General features: G+C 42.8%; 1 protein-coding gene across 9 annotated transcripts in view; it reads right to left on the bottom strand.

The window, feature by feature from the left end:
* Positions 1 to 21,622, bottom strand: part of LOC121593283 (potassium voltage-gated channel subfamily KQT member 1-like) — a 159,396-nt gene that overhangs the window by 57,167 nt on the left and 80,607 nt on the right. For 4 of the 9 annotated variants that reach the window (XM_041915521.1, XM_041915522.1, XM_041915523.1 and 1 more), the window contains one exon: positions 19,074 to 19,261. In XM_041915521.1, the coding sequence (XP_041771455.1) occupies positions 19,074 to 19,261 (188 nt within the window). Of the gene's footprint in view, positions 1 to 4,279; positions 4,328 to 15,466; positions 15,524 to 17,179; positions 17,225 to 19,073; positions 19,262 to 21,622 lie in introns of all 9 variants that reach the window. The other 5 variants (XM_041915525.1, XM_041915526.1, XM_041915518.1 and 2 more) reach the window with 4 other exon arrangements.

Genomic DNA, 21,622 nt, shown 5'->3' with positions numbered 1-21,622 from the left:
ACAGGACAGGCAAAAAGGCATCGAACGGCAACGTATTATAAAAGGGACGTTTGAGACACGGCAGCATTTAGCGGATGCACCAAGTAAGCCACATACACAACAAGCCACACAAAAAAAAACACACCATCGCATAAAAAGGACCGTAGCGTAGCGTATCGAAATAAATGCGTTTTCGAAAATTGATTCCAATTGGATTATACAGTGCAGCGCGGGCGATGGCGCGCGGGATTGCGCAAAGCATTAAAATGCAACGAAAATAGAAAGTCGAATAAATTGAATAGTTTTCGTTTAACAATGGTTTTGGGAAGTTGAAGGTGCATGATAGCAAAAATGAATGAAAATAAAATACACCCGCACACAATGAAACCGGAAGCCGCCCGTACATGCGATGTGCATAAGTGTATGGTAATCATTCGCCAGATGATGCCGTATGATAAAAAAGTAATGAAAATAAAACCATCGTCATGTGAATTTCCGCCGCGCATATTGATGAGTGCCAGCGGTCGATGACAGCCAGTGGTGGTGGTGGTGGTGGTGGTGGTGGTGGTGGTGGTGGTGGTGGTGGTGGTGGTGGTGGTGGTGGTGGTGATGATGACGATGATGGTGAGAAGTAAAAACAGGATCGCGTGATGAGTTTTCCGGTGGTTCGCCCCCATTTTATGGAACGGATTTTTAGTTTGTTGCAATCATTATTTTGTCCAGGTGTTGGAGAGACATCGACCAATCGTTGCCATCGTTGTGGTTGTTGTTGTTGTTGTTGCATTGCCCGCGGGCGAAAACGGACACGTCCATTTTCCAAATACATTCAACACGCACCATTGTAACACGGGCCAGGATGACATTACACGGCGACGTGTTTCCGGACGTGGCACGTTGGCACGTGAATGGCGGGCGGAAGTGACCCCAACATCGATTTGTTGTGTTCCCACCGGTGATGTGATGGATGTGCGATTGCAAAGCAACCGAAAAAGGGTGCAGCAAACGATTATGAAGATGATGATGTGTGGGCATGAGTGTGCGCATGATATGAGCCGTGCGTGTTTTTGCATGCGGTCGAACGTCAGGTGGCAGATAGGCCGTAGCGATAGGTCGCAGTATGTGTGTATGTGCGTGTTCGTGTAGCATTGAAATGGTGTTGATTGATTGGACGGCAGGCGGTTTGCAATTGGAGCGCGCACAATAAATAAAGCAGCGAACAAATATATAGAACATTGATGAAAAAAAAGAAAAAGAAAAAAAAACAATAGAAAATTAAAAGAAAAGAAGAGACGAACAATGTGCGAAACTGTGATGTGAAAAGGTTAGTGGAGGAAAAATGGGAAATTAGAGTGGAAGGCGAGTGAATACAAACAAAAGTAAACAAGGGAACGAAACAAGACTACTACTACAAAATAAAGGTAAAGTAAAAGACACAAAAATAAAAACAAAATATAACCTTCACCTGATTTATAATATTCTTTTCAGCAAAGTACGAAAATAAAATGTAAAATTGAAATTAAATCGATTAAGAAACAACGCTGTGCATTTTTTTTTTCAAACATGTCTCAATGTTGAAATGGGCAACAAACTTATCGGAAATAAAAATAAACTTAAAGAAGGGCAATAAACGATCAGCATTTAAGAAGTAAGCATCATTAGCAAGATCCTTATAGAATTAAAGAAGAAAGCAGAAAATTGATTGACTGTTATAGCGTGAGCATTTGATTTTAGTATTAAATCTAAGGAATTGTTTAACGACGTTTGCATAGTTTTATTATTGGATGAGTTGAAAAAACGATTTTAAAACTTCAAATATAAGATAAAAGAGTAAAACTGCATGCTTTTTAGTAAAAAAGCTCATCAAAACTTAAGATTTTGCAGCTTCCACTACTTTAAAAAATAGAGAAAATTTATAAATTTAGTTATCCAGAGAAAATGTAAAAAAATAATAAAAAACGCTACAAAAGTCAACCAAACGACTGATCAAATGGCTTAAACTGTTGTAAATTTAACTGCAATAAAGAGCATTGAGCCAGTACGTACGAAAGCCAGAAGCGAACTTTAACGAGAACAGAGCATAGAGCAAAATATGGAAGCATACTTTCAACAATCAACCCTACAACGCTGCGAAACACAACCTTCTTTGTGGAAAAACCTTCAAAAGATTAGCTTTAACTAACTTTAACATTCTGTTTAATAATATTTACATAATTTTGTTCTCTTGTGATGCGATTCATTCCATCACGAGCTTAACCTTTGTTGTGAAAAGATTAAACGCGCTGATACAAGCAGATTGAAACATGCTGATCCTAAATAACTGCGTAGTAAAGAATGGTACAGCTTCCAGCGTACCGTCAAACGGCGGGTTGGTGTCTTCTTCACACAGACACACACACAAACACACAACTATAGACACACAAACACACACACAAACAGAAAACACATTGTATGGACAGAGCATTTGCACACACAAAAAAAATACGAGAAGCTCCAACACAACTTGGAGCGTACGGCACAAAACCGGTGACCGTCTAGAAGGCGAGCTTGAAGTAGATCTACGTGACACGGAAATAATGGAAATAAAAGCCCGGCCCCGGAGACAAGTTGGCCGTCTGTTGATCCTGTTGGTGAACCCATTGCCGCTGCAGTCTGCAGTAGCAGCACACACAAAAAAAACTCCTCACCCGGAAAAAGGAGCGCTGGAGAGTGATAGTTTCCTTTCGTTATAACTTCATCGCATTTGCATATGGTGACAATTACGATGGTCGAGAGGGAGCGCTGGTGGCAGCGGCGGGAAAAGGGCAGCAACGTTACCCTTCCCCCTTACCCATTGCGTGGCTGCATCGGCAGTGTTTGTGGGTGACGCTTTGTGGGTCTCACATATAAATACAAAAGCATGGAATGTTCAGCTTGGTGCGCGCTTACGGACGGAAACGGAAGCAAGCTGTCGGGATTGGAATAAAATAAGCGCTGCTGCTGCTGTAACGGGCCGGGCGGGCAACACCCCCGTACACATGTTAACAGCACTGCTGACTAATGCACTCGTACCCTGAGATCCTGGTGGAGAAAGGGATGAGCATTCTACTTCCAGCGCGGTGAAAAATATATCGCACACGACATGGATACTGTGTTTCCTGCCAAAAAATGCAAGCCCGAGCTTTTCGCTCACAAACAGGACACGAAAAACGCTGCAAAAGTGTATCCGTGTGCGCGTTTTAGTACACAGCCATTTACAGAACGTGCCGGGTGACGACGGGGGATTGTAATTTAATGAAGTGAATAATTTACACTGAAAGGTGAGCAGTGTATAGGTGTGTGTGGTTTAGAATTATTTAAATTAAAGGTGAAAACTATTCGCCACTCGCCTCCAGGTGCTTTGGCACACAGTCGCACACACGTTGAGCTGGATTTTTACTTTTGTGTTTTATTAGATTATATTTGTTACTAATTTTTTTACTACGTTATGCTTTAAAAACCTCTAAATTTTGTTCATAAAACCAGTCAATTAGGTAAAGAGTAAGTTAGAAAAATAATTACAGAAAAAAACAGACTAAAAGCGTATTACTTTTGAGTTGCTATTAACAAACTAATAAAGAAGTTCTATCAAACAACTCCTCACCAAACAAACGTCACACAGCATTAAAGAAACGTTCTATAGTAGAGAAGAAGACTAAATCCGTTCCAAACATTGGTAGAACAATCGGTACAAGAAAAACCAAGCAGTGAAGATAGTTTAGCCATTTCAATTCAATTTCATAATAACAACTGACTACGCCATTAAGACCAATGTTTGCGCTCTGATTCCAACGCGAGCTCTAGTGCAAACGGTCACAGCACAGCAGTTAATGGATTTTGATCGCAAAAATAAAATAAAAAAAACTTCTACTCTAAGTAAAACACGATAAAAAATCTTCTCGTTTGCATTACGATTGAAAGAAATTCCGAGCAGAAAACACGTGTGCCGGCCTTACTTTGCAATGCATTTAAAAACGATACAAGACCCGCTAAACGGATCTTGGAGTAAGCTTTTAAATGTGTGTGTGTGTGAGGTAGCAATAATAGAAACACATTCAATTAGAAACACTGTAATTAGAGCAAACGAACAGAAAAGAGAGAGAGAGAAAATAATCAACCACACGCTCCGTACGCTACTCGTACGCGTGGAGGTAGCAGAGAGAAGATCATCCAATCGATTAGCTCGATGAGTAAAAAACAAAAACAAAACAAAACGTTCGCGTTTTCCAACTACTAGAGCAGGGTGGTGAAGAGCACCGGCAAACACTAGAAGCTTAACACTTACGCGGCACTGGTTGAGGCGGCCAGTTTTTCAGCTGCCTCCAGCTTCGATCTGTTTCGGTCGGTTTTTTGGGGATGGTGATCGGCGATCGGGGTGGACCGAAATGGGGACGGTTGGGTCGGTTGGTCGGTGGGAAACGGCCCAGAGTGTACGGTAGGGAAAAATCGAAATCATCCGTTTTAGTAACACTTTAGGGAACGGTTATGTTTATCTTCTTTTTATGTTGCAAACAAAGCGGTAGAAGTTTTGCAATACATTACGAGACGAAACAAATTTGACTCACAGAAATGTGGAACAAAATGAGCAACAAAACGAATTCAATACAGAGAGAAAGAAACAACAGAGAGGTGTAAAGAAAGACACTAAAAGAGCAATACACGAGTTCGTTTGGACAGCGTACGAGACAGTGTGTGCGTGACTAACCACTCGAAAAGTGTTCTAGATCGGACAGAGTAGAGCACTACGCAAAACTATTTTGCAGCACAACTTTTGTGTGTGTGTATTGTGTGTAATTATTAAGTGTTACTTGGGTTGACAGAGCGTACAGGAACGTGTCTTGCAGGATGCAGGCACGATCGGCCAACGCTCGAAAGAAATGTTGGTTGCTAAACTAGAAGCTGACACGTACAACACACGCTAAAAGTACACACGTTGTGGTACTGTGCACGACCTATGCTACTCAAAAACCTTGTACCGTGTCATACACACACACGCGGTGTGCTACTACTACCAAAATGGAGTCTGTGCAGCCTAATGCTGCACCAGTGTTGCCCTGTTTATGTACAGCAGACAATACAATACAAGAGGACAAAGCAAGAGAAACCACGATGCCTGTTAAGATGAAGAAAATAGAAAGAGTAGAGAAAGAGCGCACGACGGCAAGACAAAGAGGGAGAGCGAGATAGAGAGCAAAAAGTGGATCGCAACTTTGCAGTGGAAAACGAGTGAACAATGGCTACGAAAGTGTAATGGTTTTCCAGAGCAAGCTTTAAATATAATTTCATTATGTTTCCTGCACCGACAAACTGTCTACAGCAATGCAAGAACACTCTTCCTTAACGATATCGATTCGAGGCTCTACTCTGCAACACTCTAGAGTAGAAATATTTAATTAATCAAACGGACGACAAAGACACGGTTTGGTGACCCCTTGCGGACCCAGTGTGCAAGAGGTGTGCTAGAGGCAGCTAGAAATTGGAGCATACTTCGAGGCAGACATGCAAAATAGAATGCTTATATTATGTTTCATAGTGAGGGAAAAAAGAAAGAAGAGGAGATAAAAAGATGGAGAGAGTGAAAGAGAAACTAAAAGAAAAGAACAACACCAGCAATAACTGTACGGGTCTTACGATAAATTTACAACGAGGTCATTTAAATTCTTCACTTCAAGTTCTTCCATCCAGAGTGCAATCCTCGGAAGGGTTTCTCGCCTAGTCTACACGACAGTGCTTAAGTGAGCAACAACAACGACAACAGCAACAAAAAGGTTGCTTCGCATGTGCTAGCTCTGCTTTTTTCCCTTACTTTTACATCTCATTTTAAATGGACTCAAGAGAAACTTACAACCTCCTTTCAAGAAGTGCTCGAGTTACGCTTCACACCGTCCAAGTAGAGAGACCAATTGTCAGGCCAATCAGATGTCCGACAGTCTCGACTTTCCCTCGACGGGATTGCATTTCCACTCACCAGCAAAAACTGCGAAATGAAAAATAAAAAAACCCAACTCACACAACCGAGACCTACGCTAACAATGCAGCGTGGTGGCGCAGTGGTGCAGATTTTATGCAACAGTTTTCTGTGCCCCCGTCTCCAAACCGTTTGATGGTGCCATTTTGATGTTCTATAATTAAAGCGTTCTGGCGCTCTGCAGCGGCTCGCACCCTTGCGAAAGTGGGTGCACTTTGGCCTAATGAATTTCCCATTCTCACATTGCCCTTCTTTTCCCCGTTCCCTATTTGATGCGGCTGCGTGTGACCGGGCGGCCCTTCGCACGACGTTCGTGATGATTGCGACGAACTCGTCCGGGTTTTACTATTATTATTATTATTATTATTACTATTATGTCTGGGAATTAAATTGTTAGCCAGAGGTGTCGCAAGAGATGAAATGATTACGAGCGTGTGTGTATTTGCAATAGCCGACACTGATGGCACACTTGTTGACTTGGCGGCAGCTAGAATGCATTTATTTTCAGTGTGACCTTGTGCAAACACAGCGGGCAATGGGAAGTTGCAAGCAATTTGCTTGTTTTTGTTCCTTTAAAAACGAACAGTTTTGTTTGAAATTTTGTTCTTTTGCGAGATACTAAAGATTTAAACCTTAAATACTTCCCAAAACAGCACAAATTTGTAATTTGTTTGGGGCTAAAATAATAGCAGTTTTATATCAAAAGCTTACCTTACCAGACCTTACTGGTCGATAATTTGTAAATTATACACAATTGTCAGACAAATTCGTATTCATATAATACTGCACAGATAACGCCAGATTGATCCGTCTATTTTCACAAATCCTCGTTAGGGAATTAGAATAAGATAGAGGATAACTAAAGCTTGATATTGGTTTTCCTACTACGAAACTCCGTTCAGAATCCAATAGGAATATTTAATTATCGTTTCATAAAGTGTATTTGTTGGAACCTTATAACAGTTTTCAACATTGTTTGTTATTGTTAATTGTTCTATTATATTCTGGTTGGAGCGCCTGTTTCTAACATTATTGTTATTGTTATTGTTATTATTTTTGTTATATATTTTATTTCTTAGTCTCGAGGGCTATACTATAAGAACTTAAACCTAAACCTAAGCCTAGCTTAATCCTGGATACAAGTTTTAAAGCTTACTTCAAAGCAGAAAGAGTCAAGAAAGTGTAACGCTACCTTCAGTCCTCTACGTCTACGAAATATATGTCTTAAAAAGGTTGGAATGACTGTTTTTGTTTATTCTGTTCTGTTCTGTCGAAAAAACACTGTTGGAGGCAATTACTGAGTCCTCTCGCATTCGGTAAAAAGATAGCGAAGCCATTTATTGTGTCCTTTTGACATGTCTAACTCAAACCCGAGCGGCAAAAGAAAGATAATCCCATCAGCATCAGCAAACGCAAAATCACTATACTTCATTATCTGCGACATTGTTTAAACAATTCATGCTTTAATTACAGCACATTTATCCTCCGAACCGTCATAACAATGCACAATGTACAAATCTTCGTACAATTCGACACAAGTACACACTCTTAACCACACTCGTAGGTCAGCGTCGTAACGATAATGGCGAGAATAATGTAGTGGAGTTCTGATTAAGCCAAAACCCCCATAATTATCATCAAGCGGGAGAATTAAAATTATATGCACTAAAGAGAAGAAGAAAAAAAACTGGAAACACTGCTGATACTTCAGCAATTTTCTTTCGCATACACAAAAAGAAGGGAAAAAAAGAACCACAAGTGAATTGAAAATTGTTCCAACACCGAAAACCAAAGAGTGGAGGATAAGATAAAACGCAAAAAAAGCAACAGAAAACACACTACATTGCAGAATACGTCCAATATTTGGGGGCTTTATCTATTTTACTGTCGGCTCACTTAAGAGCGTCTGGTTTGCCTGAAAGAATGCCGACCGAAACGAGTATTCCGGGTGTGGGCGGTGATCGTAAACGCGACGCAGTTGGACAACGCGTGAGACGAGCGGAACCCGCACCCGGAAAATCACCGGACGGCGGTTTTGTTTGAATTATTTTAAATGCTTTTCGTGAAGCAAGACAAACCGCCTGAAAGAAAAAAAACTCCACCGTAATAAAGTCAGTAGCCATGAAATGATGATGGACCGCAAACCACCCCTAAAGGGGGGGGGGACTAAAAGGACTGACTGAGTTTTCTTTTACAGCCAAACAGCCAGCCAAAAGACAGAAGAAGAAGCAAAAAAAAAACACGCACACACATTTCCGTCATGAAAAAGAAGCACTTTTTCATTGCAGAAAGAGGGAAGGAACGCGACCAGGACGGTGTGTACAAATTATCTTCACATCCACCACCACGGGCGGCATCCGCCGGTCCGTCGAACCATCAAGCGCATCTCATTATGATGCAATTACAGTGGAATTTGTGCCAGGGGGAGGGATTTCGCGTTCGGCTCTAACGAACCACTCTAACAAATTGAAGCGGAAACGATCAAATAATGCTGTTGACAGTTTCTGTGGCAAAGTGTTGACGAACTGTTGTGTGCTCGGGACGCCTTGTGCTCGGGAATGCATCTTGGTCTTGGGGGCTTATCCGTACGCTGCTCCCCAAGACGTTGTTTTTCGCGCCTGAAAGCCGTCCTTTTTGTGTTTTTTTTTGTTTTTGTTTTTGTAGTTTACTACTGCAAAAAGAAAGTGGAACGCACGTCCGGTTTGGAAGATAATAATTCAACCTCCTTTTGAACCCCACTGCGCAGCAAAATTCCAACACGCGAGCCCTGCTGTGGGTCCGTTTGCTAAATAGAGCACCATTCATTCGATGCCAAGTCCCGCTCTTCCCATTGCCCTATTCCCGATAGAGAAAGGGAGAACAAAAAAAACCCCACATTAAGCTTTCAGGAATGTGACCCACGTCACACAACGCTTCCAACTGCTTTACAAGCAGCCCGCACAGCCCCCCCCCCCGGTTGCATTAAACGGTGGGCTGGCAAAACAAACGGCAATCGATTGCATAGCCATAAAAAGCAGCTGGCACAATGAACATCCGCTCCTCCTCCTCCTGCAGCACAACTGCAGGCAGCAGTTGCCTACGCTCCGCAGTGAACCAGGAATCGCTCGTCGCTATTGCCTCTGGAATGGAATGGCGAAATGGCAAATTCATCACGCATCAAACCCGGATACGAGCGGGTAGGAAAACTCAATTCAAGTTTTCGCACATGCCACCCGGTACGGCACGTCCTCGGTGTGAAGTTTATGGCCGGAACGCGGCGAAACATTGCCGGCCAAGTGTTCCAGTTCCAGTTTGACTTCCTTCGGGCGATCTTGCTGCACTAAAAGCAATAGCGGAAGTGCTGGAAAATTGCAACGAAGTGCATGGGAACATGGGTTCTCTCGTTTCGGTAGATTCAATTAAAACACCCATGCATTACTATACTCTGCGGAACCATAGCTCCTGTGTGGGTGAGAGGTGTGGTAAAGTGTGGTATTTTTATTTTACACTTTCCCGTTGGTCGTCCCGCTTGAAGTGATGCACTTGCGGGGCAGCTGCCAAGCCGCACGATAGGACACAGGTGTTAAAAATAAAAAAGAGAACGTCTCTTTGGGCTTGTTTTTGTAACATTAAAGGCGGGAAAGCCCTACAGCTTAGCCGCGTGTTTTTGTTCAATGCTTTTAAATAGCTTTTCAGAGCTTATGTTCAAGTGTGTTCCACTATTTCTAGATGCTATAAATAATCAATTGAAGAGAGTTTAAATTCATATTTTTACCGTTTACCAATTGTTATTAATTTTCACACTAGAAAGGTTTTAAAAGTCTTCTTTAGTCACATATATTTAATACTAAAACACAGATTCAAGTCTTATAAGAAGTTGACTCTTACTTAATACATAGTTTGTAGTAGAATCATTGAAATGAATTCATCAGCACCATAGATGAAATGAATCAGATTAACATATTTAATCAACATAAATACACTCGTTTTTGGATCAATTTTCTCTTGTACTAGTATCCCTCATAATCCCCCTATGTTTGACTCCTGCCACGCAAACATTGGTTTCTCCTGGCCAGGCATCCTTTTACCATTGTCACGCCATTTGTCAGCTCCTTTACTAAAACTGCTGCCTTATCTTAACAATCAATCGAATTAGAATGCTTTCTAGGAAAGAGCAAAGCAAAGCATTAGGAGTTGTGATGTAATCTATGTTTTTTTAATGGAAACCACTGAGCATGCTTCAATTAAAGCACAAAATGAGCGCTTAAAGTATTCGGCGAATTGATTAAATAAACCGGAAACCACCCATTTCTATTCCAATGTTTCGCTGTGAATGATTCAGATTAGATGGAAAAATAATATAATTCCATTCTGTGTCTTTCTCTCCTTTTCTCTGTCTTATGCGAACGATTTTGCAAGCGATTTAGTGTCTACACAGAGTCAAGCTACGCCCGAAAGCGCACCATTTTGCCAGGCAGGCTCTCATCAGCCCGCCCATCTGTTGAGCTTCCCGCAGCGAGCGCGAGGCAGAGAGCAAGGAAATTCAATTCACCATCCATCCGACGCTGCCGGAAGTTGACAAGCATCTTCTCGAGATAGGGGCGCCGCGTATCTAGAGGATCAAACTGCTGGGTTCGAGCCTGATCTGTCTGTTCTTTGTTTTCCCTCCGCATCAGCAAGAAGCATCCCGTACATATCAAAACCCACACATACGCACACACGCACGCACTCATTGCCGGAAGAAAGTCTCACAGGCACCGGAACATGGAGTGGTAGCCAGCCAAAATGGGAAGAGAAAATAATTTCCCACTAATTACGTGTTTCCAAATTAGATTGCCGTATCATGCAGCCACCACTTAGTGGCCGCATCACGCTGCTCTGTTCACTGGACCCGGACCCTATATGCCTCTAGCCACACATACACACATACACTCACACACACAGACAGAAGCAGCTTGCAATCACGCATTGCACACGACCGCGCGGCTGACAGTTCGCGCTAATAGAAGTGTCAGGATGTGGATTTTGTGCCACACTGACGCACAAACTACATGCCGGCACCTTGTTCTGGCGGCGCGTGGTCTTCCCCCGTTTTCGCTGGTTGATGTTACAGCAAAGTTCGGCACGGCACTGAGTTCGAAAATCGATAACTTACAACGGGGTCACCCCCTGGAAAATCCGGAAACACCGACCGGAGAAGAGGTGCAACATGGGCATTTGTTGTTTTTCCTTCTACTGCCCCTGCCTCATCGCTTTCATAACAGCTTAAATTATTCAGCTCAGAGCACACACACACACACACACATACACAGAACCCGATCACTGGGCCCACCCCCTGCAACAACAACAACGGCATGATGTCGAAAGCAATCAAAACATTATCAGGCGGTCCATGTTGTTGCGCTCCGTTTGTTTGTGTTATGATGAACATAATTTACCATCAGGCTTCAGTGCTTGTTGTAGCTGGTACCGCGCGCACACACACAAACACACACACCTGCCAGCATTGCCAGTTTCCCGGCCAGTACCCACAATGTCTGGACAACAGTTTGTGTGTGTGTGTATAACTGTGGCACAAAATGGTGATTGGTTTCGTGTGATGAACGAACGCGGAAAAACAAAAATCAAAGCTTACACACCCGCATACAAAATGGCTTAAACAATGTCTCGGAAGGAAGCACAGCAAATGGGAGCAAAGGCGGTCCACAAGCCTTTGCTTTCGCACAGCGAAAAGCTTCCAACCGCTTTGGCCACCAACATTTTACCATCCAGCGGCGCGCAGTTATGCCGTTGAAAATCTTGAATGAAAAATTGATTGAAATTCTTCCGTTTTTGAACCGGCGGGCAACGGCCCGCAATAGAGAAGGTCGAGAAAGTGGGCACGTCGAATGGTTTTTTTTTTTTGTGTGTGCTTTTGCTTCTCGGCAAAAAGGGAATGCTTTAGCCCACACCCACACACACATCTACACCGGATTATTATGAAACGGGGAAAACAAATGAATAAGTAAATATTTTGCTTCCGTTCCGTTTCGTGGGGCACGTGATTTTTTCGCCATTTTTCCCTTCCTTTTTTACCTTCCCGGTGTGCGGTTATTGCTTTCCCCTGTTTTCTAGGGATTTTTGTGGGAAAAGGAGGTAGACAGAAAGAGCGAACGAGATACCAGTAGCTTTGTTATACATGGCCCTCCGGATGGTTTGCCGATGGTTGTTTGTGCAGCAATGATGATCCTTTGTTTGGCTCGATTTTTGACCAGCGCAGGAACAACACGGACACGGAGGACACGGTGCAAGTAATTTGTTTGCCAACCGAAATCTCCCACTGATCACACTTTAATGGAGGCGGAAATCAAAGCAATCGCATTACGCTGGCATAATCTTTACCATGACGGACGCCGAAAACACGGTGCGCTTCTCATCGGGGCTCGGTGTGAAGCTGCGTATTTATTTAGTATTTTCGCAGGAAAAAGATCAATGATGGGAGGAGGGGGGGGGGGGCGCATACAAAAAGGAGAACGTCATTTTTATGCTAAAACAATACTGAGTGCCATGTTTTGCAGTTTGGAGGGGCTTGGTGTTTTTGTTCGTGCCCCAATTTAAAACTTAAATTGAACCAATTCGTGGAATTAAAAATGTATCAAGTTATGCGTTTTGCAGTGTTTGTACTTTCCGCTGGTAAGAAGCAGTGCCTCGTATGTTTTAATTGGATTATGTATTCGTAATAAATATTCAGGGACACGTTCGGTATGAAGGGAGTTGTTTATTTTTTGAGTATCAAAACTTCGCTAAAGACCATTCACTTCTGATGAAATCATTTGGGGATGGAAAAATCTCGCCCAAATAACAATTGTTTTCCTAGTTGGAAAGTATCTTATTGCTATTTTTCTTACTATGCGCGCCATACATAAACAAGTAACAGAATTACTGTCAACATAATTCTGGGAAATGTTACACAAAAAAGCAAGTCGAAAAATCAATTAGCTACGTTTAGTGGAATTTTGAGCTTGTTTTTTGACCATTAAGAGGCCAACTTAGTTACGGGCATGCTGCTCTTTGCCGGTCAAAATGCGTCTAATTTCCTTTGACGCTGATTTCTTTGAACTATCATTCGATTGTATGCCTATTGTATCGATTTGTTGGACGAGGAAGTGTACGAGGTATATTTTTAGAATTTGGCTCTTTAGGCTGCAATGTTTGACGACCTCTGTTCTAGGCGCATAATATTTATTGTGAGACAGACAGTATCATAGTTAAATATTGTGAGGAACTGTACTGAGTTAAACTTTAAACTTTTTACCATAATATACACAGATCTATAAAAAAAGAACCGTTTTATTTAAATCTATCAATAAACGTCCAAGTACTAACATAAAATTCTAGATAGTGCTAGTTATTTTGATTTATAAATATTTATATCAACAGAATTATTGAATAAAAAAACAAAGAAACCAAACTGAATCTCTCAAAGCTCTTCACAGTGTTTAAGAGACAAATATCATTTTAAATAAACTTATCACTCTGTGTTCAATTTGACCGTTTTTTCAGTGTGTAAAATACTCTACATTCTTCACTGTCTACGCTTGTCCAGCACGTGATAAAACTGTTTCTTCTTCCCAATATAGCAAATGGTGAAATGCCAAAAAGTTTCCCCCATATAGCGATGGATCGCTTCATCTCCCCAACACGAAAGAGTTTTTTTCTGCACTCCACCCCCCACACAGACTGTCATTTACACATCCCTCTAGACCCAATTCCGATCGAGTTAAGGACGTAACGGCCGCAATCGTTGCTTAAACTTTGTTTCAAAACACACCACTAATCCTAGCTCCAAGTGTGCATAAATTTTTCACTCGATTCAGCACAAAGACATTCGAGATGAAAAAAAAAAACGGCCCAGCCACACACGTTACGTCAAGATTACGAACACAAATCTAGGAAGGCAAACGGGGGCCGCGCCGAGGAATGGAAACCTGTGGAATACAAAATCACCCGAGCCAATATTGGTTTTTGCCAGCAGCTCGATTCTCGGGTCGTAAAGTGAAGGAAGGCAAAGTTTGCGATTTGGCACGGGCCGGATGCTGCCCGTTCGGCCAACCCGACCCGATGGGTTGCGGTTCCGGTGCCAGACATCAGCTGCTAGACGCATTCATAATTCAATCCTAGAAGTGATTGACATGTTGAATCATGGTGGGCTGATGTTTCTGCTGACGGTCGGCATAAAACTCTGCCCGACTCTGACGCACCCACACACACGCGCGCCGTGTGGCATCTGTTTTCATTTGATGCTTTGATATTTCGCCGAGCTCGTTCCAGTTCCACAGTTTTCCACAGCGCACACTGACCGATAGCGCAGGACTTTGCTTTCTTTGCATTTGGCCAAAGGATCGCCCGATCGAGCCGAACGCTAAATTTGAACAGCTCAGTAAAGTACTCGGATAAATAGCGAGCATTCCCTTCACTATCACTAGTACTTCAGCGGCAGCAGTGTCCTCGGAGGCGAGCAAGGAGAGAGTGACAGGCTGTGGAAACTTTTGTGAAATAAGGGGTAATCACATCATTTGATGCCGCTGATTTGCGATGTGCCGAACCGTACGGACGCAATATTTGAAGGCGCGTACCAGCGAGTTGATTGACGTGACGAGGATGCATTTGACGGGTTGTGCCTGTCCGGGCTCGGTCTGTTTACTGTACGTGAATATTCACACTACAGGCAGCGCTTGAAATGGACTGTTGGAGTGTGTCAATCGAACTCATTTCAGCTCATTAAGCAAATCCCGGCCTGCCAGTTGCATAGTTGCAAATCGACAGAGTCAGCTTTCAGCGGGTTTGACAGTGAGAATTGAATAAAATGGAGATAAAATCTCACATTGAAGTTTTTTGATCAAAAACAATAAAAATATATCACACGATCTTTAATTTCCATTTGTCTATACATCTAGTATAAACACAGTTTTGAGAAGGATACTTATTTATAAATACACATTAATTCAATATTACATCAAACAGGATCAAAAGGATCAAAGAGAAAGGAAACTTAAAACAAGACAAGTGGAAAGTAGTAAATTTAGGTGATTAAATACCGTAATAAGGTGCAAAATGTTTTAATATGCTCTATTACTTTGTTCAATCTACATTCGATCAGTGCACAATAGGATTGCGAAAGAGGTGAAAGAAAATGCTTAGAATACCCCCACTGGAATTATAGGATGCAATAAAATAGACAACAAATACAGAGAGGGGAAAAATGGAAAGCCAGAGCCACAACCATTCGACAAAAAAAAGGGACACAATAGTCAGACAATCGTTACGCAGGCAGATCGATACGTATGTGTACAACGCTAGGCAGCAGCACAAAACACAGAAGAACGGAAGGAAATTAGAACACAACCAAAAAAACATACTGATCCAATCACATCCCAGTCACATCGAGTGAGAGTTATACATAAAACAACACACACACACACAGACACACAAAGAGAGACAAAGTCAAGACAGGAAGAGAAACACTGACTGTAACGGGAGACCAACCTTTCCGTGGCACTAGGGCACCTTCTGGCCAGAAGATAAATTTTTTGACCACGAAAGCTTTCAATACACAAAGAATAAGGGGAGTTTATGTTGTGATGTCGGTCAGATTGTGGGTTAATTTTTATCGTTTTTTATTGTCGCATCAACAATGGAAAAGGAGTTTAAGTTTGAAAAACATTGCGTTCTATAACTAGCTGTTACTTTCTGAGGGGAAGGGAAGAATACTGGGAAGATGTTACAGAGGGTGCGAGTTTTACAGGGAGCTTTTAGATGCAAATAATGGCTTTAATTTCCCAAACAAAATCCAACTAGATCAAGCTTTCATCTATCTACTAAAGAACAACTGGACTATGAATAACGATACTTTATCGTTTACATTAGAAGGAATAGAGTACAAACGAGAGTCAAACTTTAAGCAGCAAGCAGCCTGGTATCATTTGCTACAAAAGCTTCCACACCACCAATACTCATGGCGAAGGGCGAAGGGGGAAAAACAGCACACAGCTATCCCTAATTAGTGACATCCGTCCGATTGCGTGTATTCCCCGGGGTACAGCTATAGCTTTCACCCAATCTGGGAGCAATTTCGCTGACACTAACCTAATCATCGGATCGTTCCGTATCGATGATGGACGGAGCACTAATCAAAAAGACGGCACACATAAAACAGGGGAAGAACAGCGAACACATAAGAATAGAGCAGCGGCCGACAGCAATGGCAGGGGGCGGATGTAACTCAATCAGTTACATCGCAAGCAGGCAGGAGTGTGTGGGACTCTGTGTGGGCCACTAGTAATGACCTGATGTACGGTCGATTCCGTTGGCCGGCTTGTGCTGATCGATCGATTATCAAGTGGAAGAAAACAGAGAACGGACAGGATGGTGTGAGAAGGGGAGCAGAAGAAGTGCGGATACTAACCCACACACTAAGCCAGGAAGAAAAGCTTTAGTGGCAGTAAGTTTTACGCAGGAACACGTGGCGAAGAATAATAGCTGCAAGCAAGGATTGGATCATTTCGACCGATCTGGAGGGTGCCCTGTGGAATCAAATCGCCTGGTAGGGGGCTGTATTTCTGCGACAGAAGCAGTGCGAGATAGCTTGTCGACAACCACCACAACCCATCACCTTGCAACAGTTTTGTGTTAGCTGAAGGAGAATGGAAAATGGCAATAAAATCGGGCAGGGAAAACCTTGAACGAAGAAAATCGATTCTAAATTCCGGTTTGTAAAGCTGACAGCGGGGTAAAAACACTCCGGGGGGTAAAGCACATAAACTCACACATCACGGTTAACATCACGTGTGTATGTACGCGTCGGTGTACTTGGGCAGTTACTTTACTTTTAGTCAATCTTTTCCCTCAAACGACGCTCAAACGACTGCTCGTAGTGGGGATCAGGAGTAATCGAAACAATGTAACAAACGCTTCAAACATAGGACGTGAAGAATAAAAGAAGAAAGAGAGAGAGAGAGAGATAAATAGAGAGCGAAAGACAGAGATAGATAGTGAGGTGTATACAGAGATCAAAAAGGTAAAGAAATGGGATAGAGAGAGAGAGAGAGAGTGAAAGAGAAAGAGGGTGTGAACGTTAGAATAAAACCAGAATCAAGAACAAACGAGAAAACCCAAATGGAACAAGTAGCACAAGAGAGCAAAAAGGAGGTAAAACAACGGGAAACAACGGTTCTCGAAAAGAAAACAAAACGAAATTACCTATGGATATTCAAGCTTTCAAGGAGCATATCCCAGTAATCGGTTCTATCGTAGATATGTATATATAAAACGAATCAAAAACACGTACACATATATATGTATGTATAAATTATAATTCTTTTTGTTTTGCATATCAGATGAAAGACGTACAGAGTAGTACAGTAAGGTGGTATACGGAACGGGGCTTGCAAGCGGTTTGATTTTTGGAGGATGATGTTGGACGATCACTTCGTCGGACGACTTAAGGCAGTTTTGCTTTTCGTAACAAGTTTTGCTCTACACCGGGAAAATCCAAAATACAAAATGCACGGAACCGGGGGAGGAGGAGGGACGAGACTGCAGGATGAAGGGACCAAAAAAGCCGACGGATGGCGTAACGTTTTCAGTGGTGAAGCCTGAAATCGGTAACTAACTTTCCATGCCCCGTAAGCGATGCTTCGAAGAGTTGGTCCGAAAATTGAGTTCGAAAAGTTTGAAATGAAATATGGAACGGAAACTTATTTTCGGTTTTCTTTAATGCTCAAGAACACGTAACACATCTTTGGTAAGTGCAATGCTTTATGCTTAGGAGCTTGGAAGGTACGTCAAAACAGCAAGTCGTTCGACACAAAGAGCAAGGATCGTTTTGAGACGAAAAAAAAAACCAGAAAACATTAATATCCAGTACGAAAATGAGGTACGAAAGAACAAACATACGAAACAGAAATGTAAAAGACCATCTTAAAGATAAGAATGAAAAAAAGGGGTACAATAACGACAAGACAAGTCGATTGAGAATACATCGCAAGGAAACGTCGAAAGGCACACATCGGTATGTACAGACAAGAGGAGAAAGTATGACAGATAACAAACGAGATAACGGAAGGAAAACACATAAAACAGAAAAAAGAGATACACATGAAAACACAAAACGAAATGGAACATAGAAAGAGGTACAACGAACATGATCACACGATGTACAGTAGGGGACGGATGAGAAAATAGATTAAAAAGAGACAAGGCATGTAACGGAGCATACACATTGCTCCCATTTTTGTTGCAAGTTGCATGGTACAACACAGACGATACGACAAATGCTCGAAACAGGGATGATGGAATGAGACAGAAGAGAACATAAATAGGGTGAAAAGTTGCACAATTTTAAAAGAAACGCTTTTCTCCTTCCAAAAGTTGAAAAAAAAATAAGGAAAAATGTGTCAAAGATCAAAAACGGCCGCAAACATCGCAAGCGTACCAATTGCGCGGGCTGAAGAACAAGTATGGCTCTTGGCCCACATCGTACGAGTGTAGAACATAATAGCACAATGTTGCGAAACATTGATGAAAAGGAATGCAGCTCGTACAAACTCGTTCACCAGATGGTTGGCGTTTAGATGACAGAAAGGAGCGGAAAGATGAGCAATTGGCATTGCCTTGTGAAAGCATCCATCAGGCGCTCGATGCAGAGTTTTTTTTTAAAGCAAAAGGAATGCTCGGGGAAACTCGGACTGTATTGAAGTATTGTGAGTTTCCCTGACGCGAGCGATAGTTGGAGAGTGCACACAGAGCTTGATGGGAGAACATGGTAGATAGCGACAAATGGGGAGGTTGGGCAAATGACACATAAAAAGAGAAAGAGAGAGAGAGAGAGTAAGTGCTTATGGTGCAGATAAAAGATGATCACGGTGCAATATACTCTGGTGCAATGGCGTTGATAGTATGAGGGAGAGAGTGTGCGTGAAGGACGGAGGATGAAACAGTGCAAGGAAGAGCAGTGAAACGGTTTGGAGCGACGAACGGACGGACGGACGGACGGACGGATAGACAGACAGGCAGGCAGGCAAAGGCTACGGGACAGTAGTGGGGTTACGGGGCAGTAGTGGTTCATGCACAACCGGAAACGGAAACTACTTACGATGGTGGGGGCGACGGTAAAGGTACTTGGTGGATTTTCCACGTCGCCTCGGACATCGAGTGCTCGTCGGCGGCGTAACATCTCCAGAGCGACTGTATCAGCGTCGCGGCCGGTTGCCGGCGCCGGATCATGTGCTTCTGGCGCTGCTGCTGCTGCACCTTCAGGGCGAACCCGCTACCCAGGATACCCTGCCGGTGGAAAGAAAACAGGTGGCATGCCGAGGCATGATTAAACGAACTGGCACCGGTACTGCAATGGCGGTTGCGATTCGCTGGCAGCTGCCATTGCCGGGTTGGTTTCTTGAGCGAGGTCACGGTACGCGGTACACAGAAAAAGAGATAAATAATAGCAATTTGCACCCACCGTATGGTGTCCCGTGATTAATTTTATGCAATGCTGGAATAAGGTTCTAATTAGATTTCAAACATGCTCCCAGGTGCTGCTTTCTTGGAAAGTGTAGAACTAAAAGCTGCTGTACGATGTTCAATACATACAGAATAAACAACATTTTGCTATAATAATGGCTACAGCATATTAATTTAGTGTATCATTTAACGCTTATGCGAAACACAGTTAACATATTACTTTGGACTTAAAACATTGCAACCATTTCTATTACAGCTATCTTGTAATAGTACATTTTACAGCATTTTGTTCTTAATCTATTTCGTCCTTTAAAGTATAATTATTGTTCTAAAATTGTAACAATTTGCTGCATTTGTTGGGATATTTCCTAGCTGAACATTAATTCCAACGAATCAAAATCAGCTCTACTCTCAAGACAAGATATGACAAGAATAGTAAAATACTCTTCAAAGTAGACAAATGTCTCAAAGAATGTCCATCGTCTTGCTAGCAACTCTCGAGTGAAGTTACGTACCTTCCACATCGTGCAATTTGACATGAAAATAAATTAAAAGCAACAGTTTCATTGTGCATCCTTTGCTGTGTTCTTCTCACCTTTCTTCTCGCCATTAAAACCACTCGTCACTAGTACTTAGTTCTTAGTGCACAGTACACCCCACGTGCGAAACGGTAACAACGAACTTTCACACAATAATTGGCATCAATTGCACACAGCGACCGTGTGCAGCAGGTAGCGAACGTCAACCTAGAACATGATTACAGCCATGCCGATAAAAAACAAAAAAACTTCCCACGCAACACCACAGTGGCCACCACAGCACCACCGCTGTACCATGAAAGGTAGACCAGCTTCCCAGAAGGAGGTCAGCAATGCAAGATTTATCCTCTCAGCGAGAGGGCTGAGTCGATGGCAGCAAAACATAAAGAGGTTGAATCCGCTCGACACGAGATGGCGCCCAGTGTCGCCGTCGGGCGTTTGGCTGGCGGCTTGCGGGCCATGTGTCGGTGTGTTTACGGTGCTCCACTTCAGCACTGGCCGGACAGGTTGGTACGACTCGACGACCGACGAGAGCACTTCACATGGTTGAGGGTCAAGCATGACGTGCTTTAAAAATATTATACACTCGGGATGCTAAAGCGTACCCTTACAAACCGTTGCGATGGGAGCAAATGAAAAGTCCTGCACGCCGTCCTTCTGGGCGTGTTCACAAGACTCGTTCGGTTGTTCATGGCGGCGGGCGACGGCAAGAGCGTTGCACGTTGCAGCAAGAGGGATGGGACACTGGGTGCATGGGGCAGCCGACAATCTTTCGCCTTTCCAACGGCTTTCAAGTTTAAGTTTTGACGTACCGTGTCGAACGGGCGCTGCTGTGAGCTTCTTTTCCCTTCTACTTCCCTCCAAACCGTCACAATGCAAAAGGCACGTGCTTAAAAGTTCATTCGTTTTATGTTCAAAGTTTCTCAGTAACTTATTTATTTATTCGCTTTTTTTTTCTTCGCTGCTCTACTGTCCGATCGTCCAGCAGACCGGGCTGGGCGGGTCTGAACGTATTTTAGAGGGTAAATAGTTTCGGACAGAGCACGTTCTTGCGCTCCATTGGAGATGGTTCTGGCTGGTAGCAGGCTCTAGGTCGATGAGTGGAAGATTTCCGGACGATGGTATTTTTGCCCACAAAATCATACACACACACGGACACACAAACACCTCCGACGGGACAGAAATCACTCATTTTTCAGATTGCTTCTAATTGAATTTACGGCCCGGACGGAAGTGGTCTATGTCGTAATAATATTTCATTTTCACGTCATAGCCCACGGGGAAGAGGAATGGGTGGGATCGGGAAGGATTTTGTGGTTATACTCCCAGTTCTATCTTGCAGAACATGCACCAGCCCCCGTAAGCCATGGCGAGCCCTCTAGCACATGGAAGCTGTTTGGTGAAAGCGTCCATTGTAAAATTTATTTCCACCAGAAGGGCGCTCACGTTTTCAAGAAGGTGGAAAAACTTTTGCCTCAATTTTTGGGAAATGGAAAGAAGGCGCAAAAAAGGCTTTTTTTTCGTTTGCATGAACATGAATTCCTTGGAAATGGAACAATAAAAATAGATTGCTAACAACAAAGTTCTAAATGTTGGCAAACATAGGCTTCCTTGAGAATTTTTTATTCAAAAAAGGAATTATATA

Source organism: Anopheles merus, chromosome 2L, assembly GCF_017562075.2.
Source record: "Anopheles merus strain MAF chromosome 2L, AmerM5.1, whole genome shotgun sequence".
In the NCBI taxonomy this organism is placed as follows: Eukaryota; Metazoa; Arthropoda; class Insecta; order Diptera; family Culicidae; genus Anopheles; species Anopheles merus.
Note: the sequence above shows the minus strand (reverse complement) of the source record. Positions and strands in the feature narration are given on the sequence as shown.